The sequence below is a fragment of the Nelusetta ayraudi genome, unplaced genomic scaffold (assembly GCF_046127955.1).
Source record: "Nelusetta ayraudi isolate G7.1 ecotype Tasmania unplaced genomic scaffold, CSIRO-AGI_Nayr_v1 ptg000063l, whole genome shotgun sequence".
In the NCBI taxonomy this organism is placed as follows: Eukaryota; Metazoa; Chordata; class Actinopteri; order Tetraodontiformes; family Monacanthidae; genus Nelusetta; species Nelusetta ayraudi.
Window position 1 is genome coordinate 2,555,334 of NW_027466113.1, and position 27,991 is coordinate 2,583,324.

Sequence of the window (27,991 nt, forward strand, 5' to 3'; positions counted from 1 at the left end):
GAGACGCAGATCCTTTAAGATCCTACTCCACACTGTGCTACCGTTGTCATTTTTTTTCCAGAAAAAAAATACTTTTTCGTCCTATATTTTAGAACACAATTCTCGGTACGGCTATCATTTTTGTCGTACCCTTAACAGCTACTATGCCACCTAAGGAAGCAGTATATAACGGTCCACTGTGATTTTTAAGGAAGCTCACCTGACAGCGCGTCTCATAATCAGTTCACTTTCAGGAGGGCTTTCTTAAAAGAACTGGGAGCAAGACCCCTACTGTTCTATTTCTATTCTTATTAAGGATGCACCAATGCCACTTTTTTAAAGAGCAAGTAGAGTACGAGTACTTGACCGATACCGACCGAGTACTTAATACGGTCATTAAACACAATAGAATCACTTTGATCTTTTTTTCTAGTTTTTCACAGATGTTGTTTGAACAACATTCCTCAGCATGTTTTTCTAGATCAAGTTGCACTGCAGTACAAACACAAATTTAACAAAATTGTCATATACACACATGTATAACTGCCATCGGTGTCCAATATCGGCACGTATTTTACGAGTATGAGTAGAGTACTCAACCCTGGTCAGGTATCGGTACCGGTATCAGTACTGGTGCATCCTTAATTCTTACATATATATAAGAACCGTTCTAAGGGAAGGAAAAACCAAATGACCGTTATTGTACTGCGAGTAGACATTGTTGTTAATGTATTTATGGACAGCATGTTAACCAGTGAAAAAAAAAATCATAAATCAAGCTAAACGTTACACACTGGGCCTTTAAACAGTTGGGTCAGACTGAATCATTTTGAAAATAAATCACGACAGGAGTCACAATGGCGTCAGCTCAGGTCCCAGTCTTAGTCTTGGTGTTAGCTGCCGTTGGTGATGATGACCGACGTGCCCTTGTGGCCGGCGATCTGCTCCGCCTGCATGCGGAGGTGGGGGGTCACGTCGTAGTGCGTGGGGCCGGCACTGGCGCTGGAGGAGCTGCAGCAGCAGCCTCGGAGGCTCTCGGGGTCGTAGAGGTGCTCCAGGGCGTAGCCGCTGAGCGACAAGGCTGCGTGTTTGTGGTGGGGGTGGGAGGGGCAGAGCGCCGAGGCCGGCGGGGGCGGTGAGGCCAGCGGGTGGTGCAGGGGCAGCGGGAGGGGGAGGTACAGGTCCGAGTGGTGGTGGTGGAGGTCTTTGGCCTGGTGGTGGCGCCGCTGCTCCGCGCCTGGGCTGCTGAGCCTGGACAGCGGGGTGGCTGACCCCGGGCTGGGGGCCGCCGAGCCGACCTCCTGGGCCAGACCCCGACACAGGGACCCCGCGGGGAAGTCGGGTGCCAGGCACGGGGGGCGGGGGCCCTTGGGGAGTCCGTTGGCCCTCTTTTCCCGGAAGTGAAGGCGGTTCTCCTCTTCCTTGATCATCTGCTGCGTGGCCCGGATCAGCGTCTCGATCTTGCTGGGCTCCTGCGGGCTGCAGCCGTAGGACTCGGCCGGGTAGTGGTCCCCTGGGTCGCTGGACGAGCCTCCGTCTGGGGAGCTGACCACGCTGTCCTCGTCCCAGTGGGCTCGGCCTACACACATAGCGAAATGGTTAGCGCTGCCGCCTCACAGCAAGAAGGTCGTGGGTTTGATTCCGGGCGTGGGACCTTTCTGTGTGGAGTTTGCATGTTCTCACTGTGTCTGCGTGGGTTCTCTCCGGGTTCTCCGGCTTCCTCCCACACTCCAAACACATGCATGTGAGGTGAATTGGAAACTCTAAATTGTCCGTAGGTGTGAATGTGAGTGTGAATGGTTGTTTGTCTCGATGGGGCCCTGCGATAAAACTGGCGACTTGTCCAGGGTGTCACCCTGCCTTCGCCCTAGGACAGCTGGGAGAGGCTCCAGCAGACCCCCGTGACCCTGAGCTCAGGAAGAAGCGGGTATTGAAAATGGATGGATGGATGGAGTTGTGTATACTGGCAGTTTGCCGTCTGTCACTCTTTGCGATACTGCCGCTCTTGGATTTATTTGTTTTTCTGTTTACTAAAAGATCCTTCCTTAAACCCACCACTTCAAAAGTATGAAAATATCGCATCAAAAACTATTTCACATTCGTTAACGTTAAAGTCAAAAGATGGAAATTTGTAAAGAAAGTATAGCTTGCTGTGTTTTACTCAGGATCTCACACATCTATTTTCTCACATGCCTTGACCCAGTGTCACTTGGTGGTAGGTGTGATGACGTCTTATGAGCTGGTGTTACGGCACCGTGACCCTCCTTGTCAGTTTCGACAGGAGGGTCAAGAAAAGTGTTTCTAAGAAACAGAAGAAAATAATAATGAACGCCATTCAACAGTATTCAGGATGAACTAGCCCAGGCATGGGCAATCTGTGGCCCGGGGACCATATGAAGCCCATTAAGCTTTTTAATCCGGCCCGCCGAACTTCAAGAAATGACATTAATAGTAAGTAGCTGTAGTTAATATTATTTTTCAGTGTTTTCAGAGTCATATCAACCCAATGTGGCCCCACCAGTCAAACAGTTTTCCCGCCCCTGAACTGAACCAGCCTCCGCTCTTACCGTGATAGCTTTGGATAGTCGCGAGATGCGAAGCGCCGCCGCCGTCGTATCCCTCCTGGGCCTCCGAGGAGCTTTTGGCGCGCAGTGGTATCAGAGTCCGGGCGGCGCTCCACCAGGCGTCCCTCCCGGGGGTCCCGCCGCCCCCCAGGAAGTATCGGCCCGCCTCGCAGCGACCTCGCTCGCAGCTCTGCCCCTGGCCGCGTGCGTGGAGGTGGTGGGCGTGGCCGTCGCCGGCGGCCCGCTGGTGCTCCTCGTACGGACCGTGGCCGAGTGCGCGGCCGTCGGTGAACTGCCGGTACACGCAGGAGACGTCGATGCTGTCGTTGTGTTCCAGCAGCTGAGGCGAGGCCGAGTCCGTGAGGGGGCTGCTGCCCCACGGGCTGTCCTGGTCCGACTCGGACCGCTCCGCCTGGAAACCGGGGTACTGAGGGAAGACGTTAGGGACGAAGACAAAAAAACGGGGGAACATTAGCCGGGGCTTAATCAACCATCTCACAGTTCCCAAGGAGAAGGTCGCATTTGCATTAAAATACTGCTTCAGTATCTAAGACTGCAAGGGAAGCTCAGCTTCCCCTGGAAATGTCAGAAAAGTAAATGGTCAAATAAATATGTACTGTTGTGTTTCAAACACAGTGTTCAAAAATGCTTTAGAATGTTTTCAACTGCGTTGAACTTGACTTTCAACGGAATTTAATTGAGCAAAGTAGAATCATTTTTTTCAGTTCAGTGAAACCAGATGGTGATTGGGTAAATGCGATGTTCACAAAAACAATCAGGATCAACGGGTCCTGCTCAGGTCATTGATGATGAAACAGTGCTTTAGGATACGAGATACACAGCGTTGATGACCCTGAGGGACTTCAGAATACAGATTGAATTGGATGTGTTGTTTCATTTTCCTCAAAATACCACAAAGTATTGAAATATTCCGATCCAGCAACACTTTGGCAGGATTTTTCTTCTGCCCTTTGCTCTACTAGGGGATCTTGGACATCAGAGTCATTCACTTTATCTGTTTAAATAAACTCAGTCATGGTGCTGATGTGTTATTTTGATGATTGGCATTTCTGATTCAGAACATCTAAGTAATTTCTTCATACAGCGGTAGGAAGAAAAACAAAAAATTCTCACCCGCGTATACGGTGAGAGACGAGCCTTAGTCTTGGGTCTGGATGCTCTGCTCTTTGGAGTTCTGCAGCTGTCAGTTAGGCTGCTGCTGCTGCTGGTGGTGCTGTAGGGAAAAGTGGTCTTGGAGGTGGCCTGATCCAGGGACAGCTGGAGACCTTTGTACTCGGTCTCCCTAAGACACAAAAATATAGGAATCCAGCGTCACGCATGAAGATCGTGATGTCTTGTAGGCTGTGAATTTAGAACGAGCTTGATTTAAAGAGGAAGACCGAGGAGGAAGACACAAACAGCTGATGTCTACCTGCGCACGAGCAGAAAACCATTAACATCTGTGAAGCAATGAGAGAACTCACGGCTGTCGCTGAAAGGATCAGCTTGCAGGGAGATGTGTTTGGATTTCCGACTACCGTGAGGAGAGGGGGGTTTACTGCTCTGACAGTTGTTTTACCATTAAGGCCTTTGGCAAACACTACACAGAAGAAAAAAAAAAAAAAAAAAAAAAAAAAAAAGCTGTCCAGCCAAACACAAAGGGCATATATGGCAAAGACCTGTTTCTGTGGCTGGGACCATTCACTAATAGGGGAAAAAGAGAATTGATTTCAGCTTAAATTGTTCCACAAACTGAGCTTGAACGATGAATGGCGTTTGAGACAACAGAAGACCTGGACAGGGTTTAGGTGAGACATCATCCATCATCCACACGCTTCCCTTTAGTCTCCACACAAAGACCAATCCAGTTGATTGTTAGAAAACAGGTGAAATGGCTTCACAGGTACAAATTTGTTTCTTCAGATCTGTGGTTTTGGTAAAGTTCCATTTCTATGTTTTGGAAATGTTTAGCATGTATGTTTTTTTTTACTTATTGATACTAGGCATGATATACCATAAATTAAATATGGGTGTTTCATATAATTTAAAGTTTACTCGATTGGAAATTACACTAGATGCAGAACAGGTTGGACAGAAACCTTGAGAAGGAGTAAGAAGCCTGAAATAATGACAGTTGGTGCATTTAAATGGACCTTGAGTAATCAGATTAAACCTCCACACGATTAAAATCACATCATATGAACACTCTGTTCCAATTAAATTTGCCTGAATTATTATGAATAATTATTATTATAAATTTTTTTTTTTATGTTTGTTTGTTTGTTTGTTTGTTTGTTTTTGATCTGGTTAGAGTCCATGTAAACAGCACAGTAAACTGTTTCCCGCTGTCAGAGCTTTTGTAACATAACCTAAGCTAACCTAACGTAACTAAAGGCGACATAGCACAATGTAACATAGAGGTTGCATTGTGAGTGATAATCGCTCCCAACTATTCTCTTCTTGTTAGTATTCTAAACAAAGAAAACCTTTTGCAGTTTCAAAAAGAAATGGAAAAAGAAAGACAACATGCTTGTCTCATGAGTCAGGCTGACCGCTAGCCTAATTGCTAACAGCATTGGCTGGATTCTGGGCGTAGCTGCGTGGGGAGAATTGGGAAACAAATTTCCCAATGGTCTGACCTCCCCTAACTGTAACCCTAACGGGAGGTCGGACCGATGGGCAATTCCCGCTGCGTGTGGGATCATCTGCGCGTCCCAACCAGCCCAAGTCACACAGTGCACGGCATTAAGGCGAACCCCAAATCAATCCAATCAATTCATTCAGTGTTCACGACCAATCTGATCCTCTCAAGCTGAAACCGTTCAATTAAACTTGACAAAGAGTGTCGACGCACCTACTGCTGAGCCACATGGTGCCACCGCTGCAGACCTGCCTTTTTTTTTTTGTTTTGAGGGGCTTTGCTAAATCACCGCCATGTTGCAGTAGCGGCAGCAGGTACCGAGGCTATCAGCGGTGAACGCACGCTAGGAGTTCACACGCAGGTGAAGTGGCCTTTATCAGCCCTGACAGTCTGCGACTACGACTGGGTGGCATGAAGCTATCAGGTGAACCAACCCTAGCCCTGATAACGGCACACAAAGGAGGCTCGCTGTGAGCCTCCGTCCACTCAGTGTCCCAGCCAGAAATAAAGCTGCGTTGTTCCTCACTGCAAGCTGGAGCCTTAAAAGCTTTTTCTTTTTCTTTTTTTTTTTTTTTTAAAAAAAATCAAGTTTACAGCCTATCAATTAAAAGGCCATAAACGCAAAGCTGTTAGAGGCTTGACAGAGGAGGTCGAGGAAATATACACGTCAAGCTGTTCTTTGATTGCAGCCAGCCGCGCCGCCTAATGGAGGGTTTTTTTATCCCCCCTCATTTACATGCGCACAATGAAATACGCACACATCAGGGATTGTAAAAATAACAGGATAATAAGCGTGTAAATGGCAGCCGTGGTTGGGTGCAACAACAATTACTTCCGCCGTTACAGCTTTGATTTTACTGGATCAGAGAGACGAAGCAGCTTGTCATGCCGCTGGGTGCGACGCCTTGCAAGCGCCACCGTCGGTCAAACACGCAACGAGCCAAAGTCTTTGTTCCTATACAATGCAAACAGCACTGCTGTCTAGACCAGTGCCTCTCAACTGGTGGAGTCTCAGGACCCACATCATTTTTCCTTTATCATGAAGTTGTGACCCAAATTAATTCCACAGAGACAAAATGCTAGCCCACTTTCTACCATGGCTAATTATTGAATTGAATTGAATTGTGTGTCTTGCAAAATAAATGTCCAACATTCTGTGTGTGTGTGTGTGTGTGTGTGTATTACATTGATTTAAAAAAAAATAAAGAAACAAAATATATTCAAAGAAGGAAAAAACAAGATATTTACATTATGCTGACATATATACATACATACTGTATATACACACACATACATATATCTATATATATATATGTATATATGTATATATGTATATATATATATATATATATATATATATATATATATATATTTATATACATATATGTATATATACATATATATATATATATATATATATATATATATATATATATATATATATATATATATATATATACATATATATACATATATACACACATATAAAGGCGATCAAAGAGTATATTTAAACCACTTTGATAAAAAGGGAAACTGCCCACAAAGCTGCAACCCAATCAAAACAGCTCCACAACCTACTTTGGGGTCACACCCCACCAATTGAGAAACCCTGCTCAACATGAATTCCGACAGGTGACTTACACCACCAACACGTGAACCTGTTGACGTCCAACACGCGAGCTGATGTTTTTCACTCTAGCTTTTCACTCCATCGCATCTTCTCCGTTTCTCACTCGGCAAACACGCGTCATATTTCCAATTAGCCTTTCGGTTAATTGACTTTGCAGCAACTGTTTTGTCAATCTCTCGCACCCACACTCATTATCGTTTTTTGGGTTTGGTTTTTTTTTTCAAAACGGGAACGACGAGTGCAGCAGCTCTCTGAAGGCGAGCCTCGTCCTCTTCACACCACCACACCTGACTGACAACTGGCAACACAAAGCACACTTTATGTAATAGCCTTATAAAGTACTCAGTAATGGTATCAGTGAGTGCTGAAATGCAAGTACTCGTACTCTATTCGTTCTGTATAAAAAAGTGCTATCGGTGCAGCCTTACTTTTCAGTGTCCTGTTTATTTGACTGTCTGCTCTCTGTCTGCTTTGGGGACCGCAGAGTAAATGTAGCACTTATCTAAGTCAAGTGAAGTTTTGCCAGCTGTTTGGTTTTTTTTTTACTTGATTCTAGAATCACCCTTGGCCTCCTTCAAAATGTACAGCGTGTTAATTAGTTTAGTTTATTTATTTGCTTTAATTAATTTGTAGATGTGATATTTAGTAACATTATGATGTGTATTAAAATTTATAATATTAACATTTTATATTGCCTATAAAAAAAATAGCACAACCTTTACTGATTTTGACATGAGATACCAGCAAACCAGTTTGTTCAACTTTCCTATTGCAATAAAATGTTGGCTGCCATCGAACTGACAATAAATTGCGACACACTATTAGTCAATGTAATGTATGTCAAATACTGTATGTCGAAAAGAATCAGTGACTAATTATTGTGTTTTTATAGACTATGCGCCACTTGCTTCCCAACCACCATAAATTCTAATAAAAACAATTGACTTCTTGCTTTTGTAGAAAATGTGTATTTGTTTAGCATGACTATTAGAGCATAAAGTAAATTGAATTTGTTGAATCTGTATCTCAAACAGTTCACTTTGCAGTCTCAGAAACAGTAGCCACCAACGGTGACGATTGTTTCCATTGTTATACCAGGTCTCCAGATGCTCCAACCAAGAAGCAAACAAGCAACCATGTTATCTACCAGCTTCATGAGAATCTATCATTTAAGAAGCTCAGACTGATTGTTAACCAGCCAGCAGGCCAGCAACACACCATCGACTGACTTCGACCCCAGCAACCAAATAATCAGCAAACAGACCAAATTGTGTTTTAGTCCCCCTACTTGTAAAATTCACTCGAAGACAGGTGAAAACAGGAGTCAAGTCAATACTGCAACTATATATTGTTAACTGCAGCCTTTTCTATGCAAATATACAGATTGAATTGGACAGTGTGATTTAGAATGAGAACAATCAAACTTAATATCTTTGCACTTTAGCAAGACGTGACACACAGCATGATTTTCCAAAATCAAACCTGATCTAATTTATCGGAAAATCCAGCAGTTAAAACAATAACAACAAAAACTTACGTCAGAACGTAGTTAACGCTGACAATGCAGTGAGGTCTGGATGATCGGCTGTTGTGCACAATGGTGGCATAACTCTGAACCCAGACCCAACCACCATGCTTGGCTAGGAACCGGTAGTACTTAGTTGTGACCTGACCTTTGACAAGCACTGGGAACAAGAGCAAGAAAAAAAAAATGAAAGGAAATGATTAGTACTAGAGGAGATGAATTCATTTTTACTGTCACTGTACAAGAATGCACCACAAATTTAATGTTTGTGTGTATTTATGTGAAGTCAATTTTGTGGTCGCAACAAACAAAAACTATGCAAACCTGTGAATAAATGATCCACAGTTTTACTCACAGGTTGGATTGTTTCAGCAATGTAACATGGCTAATGTTATGCAACATGATGTAACACAATGTACATGTTCACTACGTGACGTAACATAATGTGACGTAACTTGATGTTAGATGACGTGTGACGTAACGTGAAGTAACCTACCATGACATACTATGATGTAACATTAGAACTCCAATTAAATTGGCCTGAATATTTTTGTCCGCTATGTGACGTAACATAATGTTAACGTAACTTGATGTTACATGACGTGTAACGTGATGTGATGCAACTTGACATAACGTTAAGTAACATAATGTAACATAACGTGATGTCATGTAAAATAATTTGACTTAACATAGCCATTTGTGTGTAAATTAAGAGGCTTGTCAGCTTGTCTCCTGATTTTGGCGTCATTTTAAAAGAGAGAGAGAGAGAGGGGGAGAGAGCAACAGACAAAGTTGGAGCATTAAAGTAAACAAACCTAACTCACACAAGTGATGAGCGCAGCGCAGGTGAAAGGAGTCACAGCTGTGAACATGATGATAGAGAGTCTTCTCTATTAAATCCTGAGGCTCATAACCTGTCAAGTCTGCAACCCTGAAGAAAACACATACAAACGGAAAAAAATAAATAAAAGTAGAGTAAACAAGCAGAAGAATTTGGTAGCTGTGGGTCCATGCAAACTGTCCTCCAGGTCGTACCGTGAGTCCAGGAAAATTAGCTTCATATCCAAACTGGCTCGAAACATAAACATGTTGCTGTGCAGTTTGATCTCAGTGACTGCACTCGGTGGCAGCGAGTGACCTACGGCTACCAGCCCCACGTTCTGGTAGCAGCCATCGAACGGAGACATATCCAGGCTGTACTGTCGGATCTTCAGGTAGCCGCTGCAGTGGATCACCTGGACCCATAAGGACAGAGAAAGTGAGATTGTCCTAAAAAGTCCTACTTTCAGAGGACACGTGATACTCGACAAATCAGAGTCTAATCTTGTTCTACAGTACTGTTTAGCTGCAATCATACTACCTTGTAGCCTCCACAGGTGAGACCAGCGTTTCTTTTAGCGAGGACACATTTCATTCTGAGGAAGAAGGACCGTTCCATCTCATACTCTGCACAAAATCCAAAACAGAAGCACATGCAAACTAGTTTTTCTTATGCATTGATAGTGTAACAGTAAGCCTTGGTTTTCGTGCTTACCGTGAACAAAGTGTGAATGGTAAGGCTGGTGTGCCGTGAGGACAGCAGTCATCTCGTCATGGTCTGCAGGATGGATGTACTCAAAAATGCTGTTTCCTGTTAACTCTACCTGTTAAAATTCGGATGTTTCTTTTACACAGCCAAAACATGTACATAAAGTTTGGGTTATTTAAACTAACCAAACCAACCTGTGAGAGGCCCAGGTGGACGGATGCCGTTTCTGATATGTACATTATTTTCCCATCAGGAGCAACAACGAAAATGAAGCCATCTAGTGTCTGGAAAGAAAACAAGAAGAATCGCCGTCACACATCTTGTGTTGTTAACATGTACACACACCAGCAAGTTTTAATGTAAGAATGAAACAGAAAAAAAGATGGGTTTAAAACACACTGCAAAAGGTCTTGTCAGCCCTGCAATCAAATATTCACAAAAATAGGCATTTGAATTATACAATGTCAAATGAAGTAAAGTTATGTTAAATAAAGCAAAGTTACGGTCGTTTATGTTAAGTTGGGTTTGGTTATGTTATGGTAGGTAAATTTCAGTTCTGTTAAGCTAAGTTATGTTACATTCTTTCACGACAAGTTCCGTTATGGTATGCCAATATATACGTTAACTTATGTTATGTTGGGGTACATTGTTTTTTGTGTTAGGCCAAGTTACTTTATTCCAAGTTGAGTTAAGTTCATCCAATGTATGGTAGTTGCGTTATGTCAAGTTACGCTGTATGTTAATTTAAGTGTTTACATTTAAGGAATCCTGCCTGACAGCGCTTTTCGTATTTAGTTCACTGTCAGGTGGGTATAGGAAAACCAAATGACTTATATTGTACTGCTAGACAATAATATACAAATATCTACTTTATTAATGTATTTATGTGCAATACGTTAAGATTTTACCAATATAAAAAAAAATATAAAGCCAATTTTTCACACACTGGATCTTGCATGAAATTCCATGTGTATTTTGGTGCATGTGACAAAAAAAGGCCAGTTCCATTTTCCATTTTCAAATGAAGTTAAGTTAAAATTCTGCCATCAAAGATGCTGATCGCTACCTTGACACAAATTAAGCTGTTGACAAAAAAAATACTGATGCTCACTGCTGCTAGCTTGTAGCTCTTGTCTCAAAGGGTAATGCCAGCTGATTTATGATCCGCGACCAGAACTGGGGCCCGTACATAAAAACCTTGGTGGAACTCTGAAATGTGCTGCCCTAAACCTGAACATTCAGCAGATCTATGAGGATGCTCAGAGCCCATCAGTGGCCCATGACCACTGACTCTAGTTGCTGCTGATTACATTGAGCGCCACCTACACGGCCCCGCTCTCCCATTGTGTCGCAATGCCGGTTTGAGAGGGGCCGCGAAACGCCGAGCGTGACTGCGAATGTGTTCAGCTCATTTCGCCCTTCGACCGCATGAATGAAGGCAGCAGGAGGCAGATGGCAGAAGCCACAGACGACCCCCTACCCCCAACACACACACACACGCACACACGCACACACACCATCTATTATAATACAATGACTTATAAAATAATAACTGAATAATAGTGATAGTACTGCCCTGTTTTTCTAGTTTGTTTTTTTTCCCTATTGCTACTAATTCTTGTTATTGCAATGGACGTATCATGGGCCTCTCCATCGCAGCTGCACGTACCTGTAAGAGATGGGAGCCCAGTTCCTGGGTCACTCCATCCAGAGAGGTGCTGCGGCTCACATGACCCCAGGATTCCCCAAGGCCTGCATGGGAAACAAATCACACACAAAGGTTAACGAAGAAGAAGAAGAAGAAGAAGAAGAAGAAGAAGAAGAACCGCAAAGAATTGATTCTTATATTGTACAGTGACCTGCAAAAAGAGTTAGGAAGGAAGGAAGTAGAAGTCAAGCAAATGTTTTTGTTTATATTCTGGTGTCAGTGAAAAAAATTATATTGAGGAACATGAACGTAACAAAATTGGTTTAGCACTGATAAATGTATACATAAAATACAATCAAACCAAATCAAATTGTAACAGCAAATTAAATAAGAGATGATTTTTATTTTATTTTTATTTTTTTGCTCAAGCATAAAAAGTAATTTGATTTTAAAGAAAATATGAGATGAGGAAATGATGAGAACAATTTCGCAGTTGTATCATTGGCCAACTTGTTCAACAGACTGATACTCAATATCAGCTGCTGGTTACACTGGCTGACGGTCATCAACAAAGTGACGATAATGGAAGTCGTTAAAATCACCAACCAGCCAACAACTGTGTCCAATCTGAAAATCAAAGTGCGCGCTGGACACATTTAATGATATGTGATGAAACAACCGAGAGGATCTGACAGCGTCTGCAGCAGCCTGCGACAAGCAGCGGTGCCTGTGCGCGCACACGCGCGCTATTATTAACGAGGAAACGAAATCTGTGAAAAGGAAAAAGTAGAAAAAAGTAGAAAAAAGTAGAAAAGTAGAAAAGCAGAAAAGTAGAAAAAGTGTGTCGCTCCCTGCGCAGCAAAGAATGCATGTTGAGGAAAAACTAAAATAACGGACTTGAGCGAAACGAAGTGAGCCGAAAAAAATGTTTCCGAGTCACATACGGAATAATAATAATAATAATAATAATAATAATAATAATAATAATAATAATAATAATAATAATAACAGAGCTCTAAATATCTTGTGTCACATTTTTTAACAAAGATGCGAAATAGTTTAATTTTTTACGTTTAACTAGATGAACGAAATGATAAAATAATAATAATAATAATAATAATAATAATACACCGTGAGTTAATCTAGATGTTGGTTGTCTGGCACTAAAAAGTTGAATAAAAGGAAAAACAACAACAGCAACCACAACCACAACCAACACTACTACGACTACGACTACTACTACTACTACTAATAGTAATAATAACATTAAATGTATTATAATAATATTATTAAGTTACTGTTACATTCGTTTCCGCTGTAATGATTATTAATTATTAATAAAAACGTGATAATGTGAGCATAATCAAACGGTAGTGCAGCCTACTTTAGTGATGAGTGCGCATGTGGCACTTTAACACATCACACCGAGCAGACATTAAAAATGTAGAGGAACCTCTCCAGTAGGCACGAGCCTCATAAATACACAAATGTATCTAAAAAAAAAATTAAAAAAAAATCAACTTTGCACTTGTGGCAAGGTGACAGTAAGATTAGATTTCTTTGGTAAGTCCTGTTGCTTTTTCATCAAGTGAAGAGAGAGAGAGAGAAAAATATAAGATGTTGCTCATCTGTTTAAAATCTCTTAAAGAAAAAACGACCCCATCGCCTTTTAGTTTTTGCACGCCTTCTCTCCATTGAGGAACGCTGAGTCTCTCTCCTCCCCACTGAAACAACCGTTTAGAGGCTGTTTGTCTCAATTGCTGCAATTGGTGCTCCGCGCATCTAACGAGAGCGGATTTCTCTGGAAACAGCGGAGAACAACAGCAGTTACATCAAGAAACACACACACACACACACACACACACACACACACGCACGCACGCACGCACACACACACACGCACGCACGCACGCACACACACACACACACACACACACACACACACACACACACACAGCACCGGGTCGCAGCGGCCTGCAGAACTGGAGGTTCGACCCGGACAGCACGAGAGCCTCTACAGCCCGAACACGAGCCCGCAGCCCGCATATTTATATTATACATAAATATAAATCGAAACATTATTTGACATACCGCATTGTGAGGAAACAATCAAGTAATCATAAAGAGACATTAACGTAACCAAAACAGAGAAATAAATATGTGTGTGTGTGTGTGTGTGTGTGTGTGTGTGTGTGTGTGTGTGTGTGTATGTATGTATGTATGTATGTATGTATGTATATATATATATACATATATACATATATATATATATATATATATATATATATACATATATATATATATGTATATATTTATATTTATATATATATATATATATATATATATATATATATATATGTATATATTTATATTTATATATATATATATATATATATATATATATATATATATATATATATATATATATATATATATATATATATACATATATATATATATATATACGTTGGGCTTTTTGACCAAACTAATTTGAACCGATTGAAATTTTAAAACAACAGTAATGAGATACAAGCTAAACAAAACGGAAATATTATGGGGCGACACTAATGGATTTAACCAGACCTCTTTGTTGTATGTTGACTTTGACCATTTTAAATATATAACGTATAATGCGCATTCAGCCCTTCCTATCCGATTAGCAGCATTATCCTCCTTTGAAGCACATCATCACTCGTCTCATTATCGTCTCATCTTTTCGCGGTTCCTTAATCCCCGACAGACAGTCACTGTGGTGGTGGTGGTGGTGGTGTGGGAACGCAGCTACTCCTCCTCGGTGCCCGGGTGCCCGGGTGTCTGGCTTTTCTTTGTCTTTTCCCCGGCAGGTCTCACTGCCAACGCCGCAGTGCGCCTGGTGCATGGAGGAGCTCCATATTTTTGCGGGATCAGACGTGCGGATCTAAGAACTATAAGATCTGCTCCTCCGCAACAGTCACGCAGGACGGAGCCGGCATTGTGGCCCGTCCAGCCGGCCGCCGTCAGCACCAGACCACCGGGTGGCCCTGATGATGCGATGGCATCGTTTTGTTTTCAGATTTAATTGTTAAGCTTTTTGATACAGGATGGCAGGAGTGGAGTAAAAATATAAGCGAGGAAATATCTATCCATCTATCTGTCTATCTATCTATATACATTTTGCCATTAATAACTCTGTTGAGCTACTTGAGTTTAATATCGTTATTATTATTATTCCAACATTTTTGTGCAGCCTAAACAAATAATCTCAATGACATAATAATAATAATAATAATAATAATAATAATAATAATAATATGCGTACCAATAAAATTACTACTTTTTTTTTACCATATAAAGTGGGATTTTCTTTCGTTAACATAATTCCATAATAACATAATTGTATGACTTTTAGAGTGCTCAGACAGAGGATCTTGCAACGCTCGTTAGTGTATTTAATTGGGTCGTTTATTGAGCAATATATACATATATATATATTCATGTATTATGGTTACGTTTATGTCTCTTCATTATGAGTTGTTTCCTCACCATGTGCTGTGTTAAATGATGTTTCTTGACCGACACCGGAGGCTTTCAACGGGCTTCTCACTGTTTCCGACCGTGACAATTAAAACAGCCCTCCTACCTTCCGGGAAGACGATCCTCATCTTGAGGTAGCTGGTGGTGAGCCGGATGATGGAGGCCTTGTCGAGCTGCGAGGTGATGGCGGAGGGCAGCGGCAGCAGCTTGGCCAGCTCGTAGAACTCGCTGTTCTCCTTCTCCCGACGCGTCCGGGCGGCATTCTTCGATTTCTCCTTCATTCTACCTTTTCCACCCCTTCCCTCCTCCCTTCCTCTCACTGTCCGGGTGTCATCGCAAAGCTTCCACCACCCCTCCAGCTGCTAGGGAGTTAAACTGGCGCCTTCAGTCTACAATCCAGAGTTGCGTGCAGATGTTGTCGCAGTTCTGCGGGTAAATCCTGGGTTTGCTGCGGCTCTCCGTCAGCCCATCGGGGGGTTTATTTCACAACACGTTTGGATCCATGCGTTGGGCCAAAAATGGGTTCCGCAGGAGGAGAAAACCCCTAAAGGACGAGACGCTCAATCAACTTCAAACACCACCGTGATGCATATTCAACTCTGCATCATTCTATTATCTATTATATGTCAGTTGCTGTAAATCCAAATGTCCATAACATGTCAATATGTCGTGTTTTCCTTGTATACCCTACTAATATTTTATTTTATTTTTTTATTGCCTTATTTCCTTTTAATTCATATAATTTCCCATCTTTTTTTGCACTATATTTGCTGTAATTATGCAAATTCCCCCACTGTGGGGTAAAGAAAGGCGTTTTTCTTCTTCTAAGACAGGATGCCCAAACTTAAACGATCCTTAAGTTCCACATAATAATAATAATAATAATAATAATAATAATAATAATAATAATAATAATAATAATAATAATGATTGTTTGCTTACTTCTAGCGCAGATGCTCCCAGAAGTTCTCGGTTCTTTCAGGAAACTTTTCCCCGCCTCCACAAGAGTCCAGACGGCCTCAGTACCTGCAGCCTCGGCTCGCTCTACTTTTATGGTTCAGCGAATATTGCGGAGCCCCCTCTTGGAACTGAAGGCTCAAACACCCGCCCACTCAAACACCCATCATCTCATTGGACGAGTTCATCCCAGGCGCGTCTCTCTCATTGGCTGCGTCTTGAAGTGAGGTGCCGCACAGCGAACTGTGTCCCTGCGGCGCAGCGAGGTGAAGCGTCAGACGCAGTTCCAGCGGAAAACTGTGCAGGCCGAGTCCCTGCATCGTTAATTATTTTATTGGAAAAAAAAAAAAAAAAGAAGAAGAAGGAAAATCATACAGTTTTGTGTTTCGAATACAGGGTTTAAATTGCACAAAGGTTTTTTTGTTTGTTTGTTTGTTTTTAATCCACAGAGACTTATAAATTGTCACATTATCCAATAGTATTCACGTTTTTGAACAGAAGTCTGTTAAATTTGAAATGTTCAAAAGCATGTTCGATCTGACGTGGTCGAACTATTTTCAACTTTGCAAGTTTTGTCATTTTAATAACAAAAAACAACCACAACAAAACACTGGCTTTCGCTGACAGGTCCACGAATAGGTGCATAAAAAATATAGATATGAAATACATATCATCGTCATACTGTTAGTGGATGAGCTTATAGTCTACACAAACACGCATTTTGCAGGATGATCTATTCACAAAAAGCAATTTAACTTTACTTTTTACAGATCATTTCTTTAATCAATTGTGTTGCATTTCAAAAGCCCCAAACTATTTTTTTAAAAACACTATATTTTTTATGTTTTGCTTTTGTAAAGTAAAAAAAAAAGTAAAGCCTCAGACTTCCCCACCACCATCCTTTAAGGCAGAAAGCCAACCAGAAAACCAAAACCATCAACAACATCAACAAAACCATCCATCCAAGCTTGTTAGATATTGGAGTTCCGAATTAAACCGCTTTAATTGGGGGAAGAAAAACAATTGAACATCGTAAACGTCAAGTTTTTCCGCATAATTACAGCCACAGAATCAAAAACCACCCACGACTCCGCTCGGTTGGTTCATGCTGAGCAGTTGTGTGATGTCGAGGCGCCGCAGTGTGAGTTGTGCGCGTTTTGTGCGCCGTGAGATCATGCAGTGCGCGCCGAACACCTCATAGCTACAGTCAGTGTGAGAGTGAGCCGGTCCTCTCACCGCCATCTGCTGCTCATCTGACTCGGAGGAATTTTAAAAGGTGTGTTTCACATTTATGTCACACTGAATTATTCAACCCCGAGACTCGGTCGTAAATTACTGGCGGTCGATAGAAAAAAAAGGTACTTTTTTTTACTGTATTCAAACGCATTGAGCTCTTTTATTATTATTATTATTATTATTATTATTATTATTATTATTATTATTATTATTATTATTATTATTATTTTAATAATCATTATTATTATTAGTTTGGCCTGAACTCGTGTGGGGTTCCCCCAGGTGAAGAAATCTCCTCTTGATCACAATTTTTATTCAAAGTATAAATCTGTAGTTTTACTCTGTTTCATTTCTCATCGTTATTATTTTTACTAATTTTTAGGATCAAAAATGCATATGATTTGAGAACAGCTCATCATCCTGATTTTTTCTTCACCGTTTTTCAGCAATGTAACATTGATGGTCTCAAATTATTTCAGTCAATTCTCGCAAAACCCAACCAACCTGAGCCTCCTCAGAGCACAGCCGACTTCCTGTGGGATTCATATGTCGTAGTTTCAAGTTCACCAACATGGATGACACACAATTCTGATTCCAATTGTAATTGTAAATTACAACTGAACTGTCTCCCTTTTCTTCTTCTTCTTTTTTTTTTTTTTTTTTTTTTTTTTTTAACTATTTGTAATGTCTGTGTTTTAAACGACGAGGCAACAAACAAGAGATGCAACTCCTTAGTTTGTGTTATCTGACTCGAAGATTCAAATTAATTCAAATTAACTGAACCGAAGTGAACAGGGCCAGCCAATCATACCCCTCCCCCCCCACCCCCCCATGACCCCCCTTCGTTCTTTAAAAACAAAACAAAACTCAACAATTGGGCCATTTCATGAAAATAAATAAAAAAAAAAAAAAAAAAAAAAAAATGCATTACCTCAGCGAACTTCTTGGGCTCTTTCTTTGGGACCTGCTGACTTCCAGCAGGCCATTCTGAAAGAGCTGCTCCACAAACCTTCTTGGATGAGGTCGTGCGTTAATGGCAGCGGCTGATTAGCAGTTTCGCACCTGTTGGCCAGTGAAATTTCTCTACTGTTGTCACGTGAATGATTTCTGTAAAAGTGAGGAAACAGGCAAAAGGGGTCTTTTATTTTGATGATTGGTGACTCCTGCAAATCAGGAAGACAACAACAATAACAACGCAACCCAAAGACTCACAACCTGAAGATGACGGTGATGAAAATTGGATTCCGAGAGACGAGGACCTCCTGACAGCTGGTGGAGACAAAATAACTCTAACCTGGCAAAAGAAAATATAGGGACAGCTTCACGTTTATTCCCTCGTCGTCTTCTTCTTCTTTTCGCTTTTAAATCTGCTGACAGCAGAAATGTGTTATTACTGCCACCTGCTGGGCTGTGTGTTGTTTAGTTGTTGCGACTGAAGTGCTACTTCAGGGTTTTTCTAAAAGCCATGAGCTATATTTCACGTATTAAGAGTTAAGATTTGGAATGCCTGCACTCCAGCTGAATGATATGTGATGTAATCCATCATTAAGGAGCCGAGGCTCTTCAAATGGCCGATAAGACTGCACTGTAGGTCCAAATGCGACTTGGAGCAGCACTTCAGTTTTTCATCAATCACTAAAAATAATTACCAACACTGTTACTCTGAGAAAAAAAGGTGCCACATATACGTTTGTTTTGTTTTGTGTTCTTTTTCGGATGATTGTTTCTGATTAGTCAGAGGTACTTACATACTTTTCCTTTTAGGCAACTCTCCATTTACTAGTTTCCTAACAGAAAGCTATGTTAGCGTTGCATTAGCATATGATGCTACTTCGCTATTTACAATCATTCTCGTCTTTACATCATGGTCAGAGCCACTTCATCGTGACCAGGGTTCTATTAAAACCTATGTTGATTAGCACTCCAGGTCAAATCCTAGTAGAAACAGTGAAATCAAAGTGGACAGAGAAACAGAACACACATGAGAAGAATCAGCTCCAGGTATTTTATTAAGAGGTGTGCCACTCTTGGTCATTTCCTCTGCTGTCTTTTCCACTGCATTTGCTTTTTCTCATTATCACAAATTAACAAAACAAACCAGACAGTGTAACTCAGATTAGATTTAGGTCAGAGGGTGCCAGGCTACTATTTTGTCTTTGTTAAGACCATGAGGTTCCAAAGGGACAGGTTTATGCATCAGAAAGCAGTTTGGTTACCTGGCAGGAGCTGAAATCTAACGAGTCTTCGGATGATCTTAGATGAGGGTCAGAGGAGATTTTCATACAATTTTTTTTTCTTCTTTTCAAATTTGATGGTCGATATTGATACTGTGTCACATAAGTGCAGGTATTTGGCATCACTTGCGCCTAATTTCAACCTAAAATAAGAAACTTAGGAATACTGCTTCACAGATGATGATTGCTGCTTCATCCGTATCACCACCTTCTTTTTTCCCCGATAGGTGACTCAGTAAAATTTGCCAATTTGATTACTTTTTGTGTTTTTTTTTTAATTAATAAAGCATTTTGAACCTTGCCTGTGAACAGAAAAACATATTTTATTGACAACTTTCAATGCATCAACACTGATTTTTGGTAAATCATGTGCAAACACATGATTGGCAGTGAAGAAACAGATAATCTAAAAATGATCCAACGTAACCTTGATTTAAGCAATTTATTCTAAATTCCTCAGGATTATTATTTTTTTGATTTTTAGATTGTGTCATATCAGACCTCCCCCACATAGCTCAAAAAAATGAAAAACAGACGTTCAATGGGGAAAATATGTCTCTTCGCTCCCTCGTTGTAGAAGGTGCAACAATCACAGAGGTCAACAAGCTTCAGCTCCGTCACACCGAGTCGGACACCTCGGTGTTGACTTGGGCGGCGATGCTGGGCGGGGTCACATTCAGGTGGATGTCGTACTGCTGGTCCAGGCCCAGGTAGCTGTCGCTCATCAAGTACAAGGTGTAGATACACCTGCAACCAGAGGAAGGCAGGTTGTCAATAGCAGTTGAGTCGTCCTTGCTTGTAACCCGCACAACCGCATCACTTATCATGACCCGCCTTTTTTTGAATACGGCTTTTTAATTACCGTCAAAAAGGTGGTTTGTAAACAGCCTTGAAGTTTCAGTGTGTAATATTTGTTTCCATTTTCATTGTGATGGTTTACAAAAACTAAACTTTACAACATCTGGCTTGTTTCTGCAGTTCTTTCTCTCTCGTGTTTCACACCTGCTCGTCCTCTTGCGTTTTTGAAGTCCAGGTGCTTCCTCTCTCCCTCCGTCGCTCTAATTCTGTCCTCATGTGCAGCATTTTCTGCTGTTTTTTCTTGCGCCTTCTCTCTTATATCAAATTTTCTTTCAAGGATTTCTTTCACAGTGCTGTTTTTTAACCAGCTCGTCGATCCACATTGCTCCGAAAAGGCAGAGATGCGCCCATACCGATACCAATATTGGGTATCGGTATCAAGACCAGCATTGGTATTGTAACGATACCAGTATTGGGTATCAGTATCGGTACTAGTGTTAGGTATCGGTACCAATACCTAGGTTGAGTACTCGACTTGTAAAAAACCATGCAGATACGGCAACACCGATACCAGTTTTGTTAAATTTGTGTTTGTATTGAAGTGAAACTTGTGACAGTCACCCATGTTCTAGGAAAAACGCTGAAGAAAGTTGTTCAAATAACAGAACATCTGTGGAAAGCAAAAAAAAAAAAAAAATCGAAGTAATTCTATAATGTGTAACAGCCTTACAAAGTACTCAGTATCTGCATCGGTGAGTACCAAAATGCAAGTACTCATACTTGCATTTCAGTACTCGCTGTAATTATGAACATTTTGGGATTAATAAAGGCCTTCTATTCTATTCTATTTATTCTGTATCGATCAGTGCATCCCTAAAAAAGAAGTAAAAACCAAAAAACCAAACCAAACTCACTTTCCAGTCTTCTCTGGTGTGTAGAAGGCCACCTGCACAGTCGTGCAGTTGCGCACATATCCGACCCGCTTCACGGCCAGCAGCTCCTTGCGGTCCACCTCGCCGACCACCACAAACCAGCCTTCGTCCTTCATCTTGGGGAACCTTGGGGCCTGGGCTTTGCTGTCCTGTTTCCTCTGAAAAAGGATCAAGACGGAGGTTTAACTTGATAACGGACAGACCAGAATCATTGGGCATTTGGTATCGAAAAGACGTTGGGTTTTTCACATCTCAAAGCTGGTTTTCACGCTTTTGTTCAGCCTCTCTGAACACATTTTCAACTCAGAGACATTGTAGACCTCCAAGTGTAGTCATTTGACCACGGCACCAGTTTGTTAGTCAGTAACTACTTTGAGATACACAGTTGTGCTGCTGCCATTTTTTTAAGGGTTGGTTGTGGAGGGGATTTTTTTTTTTTTTTGAATGACTTGCTCATAAAACATTCTGTGCACTCGACTGCCTTCACACACACGCTTGGAAGCCAGGTCGGGGAAGGCAGTGTGGTACCTGGAACTAGTGGTACTAGCAATTCATGGGAAAGGTTTAAAAATAGCAGAGCAAAGCAGAGACCAGTAGGTGCAAGTGGAAAAGCAACAGGACTGACTTAAAGGTGTCATGGTAACCACAAAAAAAGTGGAGGGTGTCAGTGGGATGGTGTGATTCATCATTCGTAGTTTGCTCTGGCCTGATTTAGAATAATGTCGGCGAGCACATCAGTGTCCCGAAGCTGTAAAATTCACTGGCGGCTCATTGTGAAGCGCGATAGCACCTATAAGGTTGAATGAGGACAAAGTGGCCGTCAGGAAGGCAGAAGAGAGTGAACACTTCCTGGAACAGTTCCTCTTGGCTAGTTAGGGCCAATCACCACAGATCAGAATCAATCAATCAATCTGGAGAAGCATCGACTCAAACTGCTAACGTGACTCACTGACTCAATGAGTCATTGCCTCACACTTTGGCCCCCGAGCTACTTTGTAGAATTAATTCTGCTTCCTTCTGGTGTTGTTACCTTCACCTGTTGCTGCGGAAGCTTCGGGATCTTTTTTGACTGACGGGTCTTTGACGTACGAGCGCCGAGGTTCACTAGCGATGCTAGATAGCAGTGACTTGAAAAAAGAAAGGCGACCGGTGACTGCACTGACCCTCTGCTGGCCCTGGACGATGCGTCGCAGCGACACCTGCAGGACGTACTCCTGGTCGGCGTGGACGTCCAGCCAGCTGCTCTTCTCTAGCAGGTTTGCTCCCGCTGCAGGCAGGGGGCGCTCTGTCTGCTCCTGGCTCTCCTCCCACCAGCCCTTCACACTCAACCCCACCTCCAGCACCGGGAGGTGGCTGAGGAAGGACCATGCCTGGGGAGGAGGGCGGCGGGGGGCGATGACAGAGAAAACATCAGTTAAATAATTCACTAATGGAATTCACAGGCCACAGTAGCTCACTGGCACACTCAGGAGGGGGAGTGGGAGTGAAAGAGCGCTGCAATCTAAAATGTAACCACTTGATGTTGCAGCTGTTTTTTCTTCATAATTTCCAAATAATACATACTTAACCTTTACATATGTGAATGTGTGAGCTGCTCTATCCGATAATCGTCCGATGTGGCTGTTGTCAAAAGAGTCAAAATGCAACACAAACACAAAAAAAACGCCGGATAAAGAGGAGTTATTAACAAAGCATTCAGCTACTGTACAGCAAGTAACAGTTGGCTTCAGCATAAGAAGGCATTAGCATTAAAATTGGTTCAGGCAAAGGAAGTAACGATGGGAAGACGAGGGGGCAGAGTGCATGTGCGTGTGGGTGTGTGTGTGTAGTATAAAGGTGTACAGAGGAGGGGGAAGGGGGACAGACTGATTCACCCAGCAAAAATAGCTATTTATGAGAGGATTACTCTGGCTGAGCGAGTCAGACAGAAACGCTGCCACACATCTAATTATTTAATTAGGAAGGCCGCCGCACTGCGGGGCGAGGTGCCAAAAGTGGGGGGTGAGCGGCACTGATTGGGTGAAGCCACGGGGTCTGCTCAGGTGCCTGTACACTCTCATTACTGCCGCAATTAGTGCTCAAATTGGAGCTGTAAAAACCCCGTCAATGGGGCTGTGATTGGGGGATCCGGGAGGCACGGTCGCAATGAGCAAAGGTGGCTAAAGTATTCACATTCTGTACTTTAGTAAAAGTATGGATTACTGGTGTGAAAAAAACAAAACAAAAACTGGTCAGAAGTAAAAGTACTGATTCAACACTTTCACTCGAGTAAAAGTAAGAAAGTACAGGATCCAAAATGCACTTCAGTAGAACGTAAAAATTATTATTTATTTTATTAATTTGTTATTAATTTTTTTAATATTTTTGCCAATAATTAAACAATACATTAGTTGATCATTTTGAAAAAATGTAAAAGTTCTGACAGAATAATCTGGACTGAATTAGCCAGAGGTCAGAGGTCAGAAGTCTTAAAGAGCATCTACATCATTTTGAACAGCTTTGCAACACTCAATACTATCGTGTTTTTTTTTCTTTTTCAACTGCAGCTCCGAGATTATACCTTTTTTAATAAGTATTTATGGGCAGTATGTTAAGCTTCTACCAACACAAGAATCATAGAATATTACACCCTGGACCTTTAAGTAACCAAACGGCTCATTCGAAAGCTCAGCATTGTCAATCGTGAACCCACCTGTGAAACCTGACTGTGATGGAGCTCCTGGCCGACGATGGCGGCGAAGACGCTCTCCTTCCCGCCGCAGGCGTCGATCAGCTCCGGCAGCCCCTCAATAGGCCCGCTGAAGACCCCCCGCTCGGTCCTGCCCCGGCGGTTCGCCCACTTCCTGCAGCGACGGGGAAACAACGGCACGGTTCTCAGTGATGAGGCGGCGGCTGGCGCTCCTCTCCTCTCCTCTCCCTCCCTTCATTCATTCATTTCTTTTTACCATTTTTATTGAGTTTGCACAAAGTGATTGGGCGCTGCGGGCGGCAGCCGTTGGAATCTTTAGGAAAGCGCACAGGCTGAGGCAACGTTTGCTCAGACATCAAACTCAGTCCGATGGACGGATGAGATGAGGTGAGGCTGCATAGCTGCCCCTATCTGCGTCAGCGACGCACAAGAAGGACACGCAAACTACTGAATCTATTAGTAACAGGAAGACAACACACCTACCATTCAATGCTAGTTATCAGTGTGCGAAATTCAGATGGTTTCAGGGGTGGTGGTGGTGGTGGTGGTGGTGGGGGGGTGTCAGACCCCTGCTAATTAACCTATGAGACACCCTGAAAGCCTCAACACAAAATTAAAGGAGGTCTCATATTTTTTTTTCAGAAAGCTACAAAAACAAAAATTATATTATTCTCATTAATGGTCACTAAAATACATACATCACACAATCACAACACGGACACAAACAATGCAATTGTGAGCGCACAGGCTCCCTGTTGATGCTGAGTTTACCTGAACAGGTAGAGATGCTGCTGCTCCACGTGCGGCAGCGTCTGCAGCGAGGAGTCGTGCAGCCAGCGGCCCTGGACGATCATCTGCACCAGGTTACAGATGCTGACGGCCGTCACCAGCCAGCCCTCACTGGCAGCGACGTCCAGCATCGCCTGAGAACAATCCAAGAACAAGTAGGCTCAGTGAATGAAAGAGTGATGGCCAGTCGGACTTTGCGCTATTACGTGGGTTCCTGCGGGAGTGTATTGCTGCCATACTAAAAAAAGGGGGGATCAGTATCATGTAGTTACGTGAGTTTTTACGTGATAATTTAAAAATGTTTTTTTCATGAAACCATGACCTTATTTTGTGAAAGTTTACCATTTTTACATAAAAATTTCACATTTTTGTTACTTTGGGAAAGTTTCACATTTTTGAGTCGTTTTCAAGTTTTTCAAGAAACTATCACATTACTTTGAGAAAGTTTACATTTTTAAGTGATAATTTTCACGTTTTTTTTACATGACAATTGATCCACATTATCACATGAAAGCGGTAGACGCTAACTCCTGGTGCCAAGCATGATTTCAGTTTGTCCTGACCAGCTTCGTTTTCTGCTCTGATGAACATTCCAGCTGAGCTGGAGGAAGTTTGTGGAGCACTGTACCGCTGGCTTTAAACCGCAAACCTGTGGGTTGATAGTCTAATTGCACGTGCATGGACTGGATCGGTTGGGGGGGGTTATAGCAGCTTCACTTGTACCATTTGCTGCATTGCCAAAGGCACAAAGTAATCTGTAATGTTAAATTTAATCCAAAATAAGTCAAAGAAAACTGGACAAGAACCAGAGACAAGTGAAAACATCAAACTTGGCCTCCTCTAACCAGCCTGCTGCTGCACGGCCTGCTGGCGGTGCCATTTCTTTTTTCTATTTATGCTCGGAGAAGTTGGAGGTTGCTGAATATAGCTACTCCTCATTCAAACATCATAATCTTAAAGTCATTTCCTAAGTGGGGCCATAACCAACAATGTAGAACCAAAATGGCCCAAAAGGGTGAAAAAAGAGCACACAAATAAAATGAAAACTGAAAACTGTGATGTACATCTTTGAGTTACTTATTACATTTCTGAAAATAAATATTGTTCACTAGGAGTTTATCCTGCTTGGTATGGAATGTTGGATTACAACACACGCACACGCACACGCACATGCACACACACACACACACACACACACACACACACACACACACACACAGAATACCTTTTAAAGTATGCCTTAAATCAGCAGTCTCAGGAGACACACAAAAATAAATAAAATAAAAATGCTAGTCCACTTTCTATCATGTAGTAAACAAATTAAAAACAACTTTGGCTGGGGGAGCTGTTGTGCTTTTGCATTGCTATGAACAGAGACTAAGTCTAGCATAAAAACGGTAAAAACAAAACAAAAAACAGACACAGATGAATTAGATCTATGTGTCTCCATCACTGCAGTCATCTCTGTAACTCAGAAGACAGAATGGACAACACGATAAAGTCGAATGATCCAAACCGGACTGATATCAACAGGGCAGGGTGTGATGCTCTGAAGCAGACGATACACACTTATTTGTCAAATTATTTATGGTGCAAATAAATCTGATCACATGGCCGGTGAAACCCTGCAGCAATATTAGAGCCTCAGATCTGACATTGGCCTGATTGTTCATTATCAGTGATCATTATCAGATGTTGGGAATTTGGAATGAATATTCTGCAACTTTCTTGTTATACTGGAGGGAAAGGCCACTCTTATCAGAGGGTCATCTGCATCTAAACACACTAAAAGTTATTAAGTTTTTAGGAGTTTGTGAAATTGTAGGGTGTTAGTACTTTACTATTTACAAAACTTTACATTTTGTAAAGAAGCATGTATATAATTTGTTTTTAATTTAGCCTATTTATTTATTTAGTAGTTTGCACTGGTGCTTCACAGCAAGAAGGCTGTGGGTTTGATCCAAGCAGGGTGCTTTCTGTGCGGAATTTGCATTTCCTCCCCATGTGTGTGTGTATGTGTGTGTGTGTGTGTGTGTGTGTGTGTGTGTGTGTGTGTGTGTGTGTGTGTGTGTGTGTGTGTGTGTGTGTGTGTGGCTTCTCTCCAGGTACTCTAACTCTGTAACTCAACACTAAACTGGCCGCAGGTGTTGGTGTGAGTGCGGCTGTTTGTCTCTCTGTGTTTCTCTCGGTGTAGCATGAGAAAGACTCCAGCACACCGACGACCCCGAGAGCGGGATCAGTGGCGACTGCAGACAATGGTTGGAGGAATGTTAGCAACGACAACAGCAACAACAACGAAGACAACAACAACAAAAATGCCAAGGCCCTGAGCCATTTCAGCCTTTTCGTAAACAGTAGCAACAGGAGACCGGAGAAGTAACTGCATCCATGAGCTATGCAATATCGTTGCCAGATACAGCAACGAAAATTGCATGCACATGGACACACACACACACACACACACACACACACACACACACACACACACACACACACACACACACACACACACACACACACACACACACACACACTTCCATCCCGAGCTGTGGACAATGGCTTACAGACGCTGAGACGTGGTTCTGACTTCAAACAGCGCAGAGAGAGGAGGCCTGATGAAGCAGCCACCGCTCAGGCCCCTGACACAGTCTGTCACTGAAGCTGCTCGCTCTCCAGCATGTGAACGCATCTCGACCGAAACCAACGCACTGTTACACAGCCTCATTAATCAACACACCTGGGAAGAACCGTGATTCACTTTTACACAAATGGGAGACTATACAAGGTTCTGTCTAATAACAGCTCAGGCGATTTCAACTTCTTCACTTCTTCTTCCACTTCTTCAGACTATTAAAGTCGCGTCCACTGATTCACTTTGCACTTTAGACAAACGATTACAACGTCGACAAACACGAAATGTCACCCCAAAAACAGGACAGTACTTCCTGTGCCTTGTGGCGTTGACATAAGGGAGTGGAGAAGGAAATAAATAGAAAAACAAAAACAAAATTCAGCCTTTACATTGGAATACTGATGGTAACAAAAATGCTGCAGTGGTTGATGTAGGCTGTGTATTGAGAATGGGTGCTGATGTCACAGTGCAAGGCCTTCTGGGCCGTCATCATCAATTTAGTAGCCATGGATGGAACCGAAACTCCAAATACATTGGATGAACTTTGAATATATTGAATGAAAATCTGAATATTGAATGTATTCAATATTGAATGAACCATGCATATATTGAATGAAACCCCAAATATATTGGATGAACCTTGAATATAATGAATTAAATCGGAATATATTGGATGAACCTTCAATATATTGAATG

General features: G+C 42.1%; 2 protein-coding genes across 3 annotated transcripts in view; both read right to left on the reverse strand.

The window, feature by feature from the left end:
- Window positions 1-256: 256 nt before the first annotated feature.
- Window positions 257-15,590, reverse strand: sim1a (SIM bHLH transcription factor 1a). 2 transcript variants are annotated; one of them, XM_076041114.1, is made up of 11 exons: window positions 15,135-15,590; window positions 11,537-11,619; window positions 10,062-10,151; window positions 9,874-9,982; window positions 9,700-9,785; window positions 9,375-9,574; window positions 9,164-9,270; window positions 8,352-8,499; window positions 3,678-3,846; window positions 2,547-2,970; window positions 257-1,558 (listed from the first exon to the last, which is right to left on the reverse strand). In XM_076041114.1, the coding sequence occupies exons 1-11, from the start codon at window positions 15,307-15,309 to the stop codon at window positions 873-875; spliced, it is 2,277 nt and encodes a 758-aa protein (XP_075897229.1). In that variant the 5' UTR covers window positions 15,310-15,590; the 3' UTR covers window positions 257-872. The 2 variants fall into 2 exon arrangements, with proteins under 2 accessions (XP_075897229.1, XP_075897230.1); XM_076041115.1 differs by lacking the exons at window positions 11,537-11,619; window positions 15,135-15,590 and having other exon boundaries at window positions 9,874-9,978; window positions 10,062-10,147.
- A 3,622-nt stretch (window positions 15,591-19,212) lies between these two features.
- ascc3 (activating signal cointegrator 1 complex subunit 3) overlaps window positions 19,213-27,991 on the reverse strand; it is a 95,002-nt gene continuing 86,223 nt past the window's right edge. The window contains exons 38-42 of the mRNA XM_076040741.1: window positions 24,646-24,797; window positions 23,878-24,028; window positions 22,349-22,555; window positions 21,168-21,343; window positions 19,213-20,202 (exon numbers count right to left, since the gene is read on the reverse strand). Of these exons, the coding sequence (XP_075896856.1) occupies window positions 20,073-20,202; window positions 21,168-21,343; window positions 22,349-22,555; window positions 23,878-24,028; window positions 24,646-24,797 (816 nt within the window). The 3' untranslated portion in view covers window positions 19,213-20,072. The remainder of the gene's footprint in view (window positions 20,203-21,167; window positions 21,344-22,348; window positions 22,556-23,877; window positions 24,029-24,645; window positions 24,798-27,991) is intronic.

Coding starts and splice junctions, on each gene's coding strand:
- sim1a (XM_076041114.1), bottom strand. CDS start 15,309: ATGAAGGAGAAATCGAAGAATGCCGCCCGGACGCGTCGGGAGAAGGAG. Junction 8,500..9,163: donor GCGCTGCGCTCATCACTTGT/GTGAGTTAGGTT, acceptor TCTTGTTCCCAG/TGCTTGTCAAAGGTCAGGTC. Junction 3,847..8,351: donor AGCGTTAACTACGTTCTGAC/GTAAGTTTTTGT, acceptor TTTGTGTCTTAG/GGAGACCGAGTACAAAGGTC.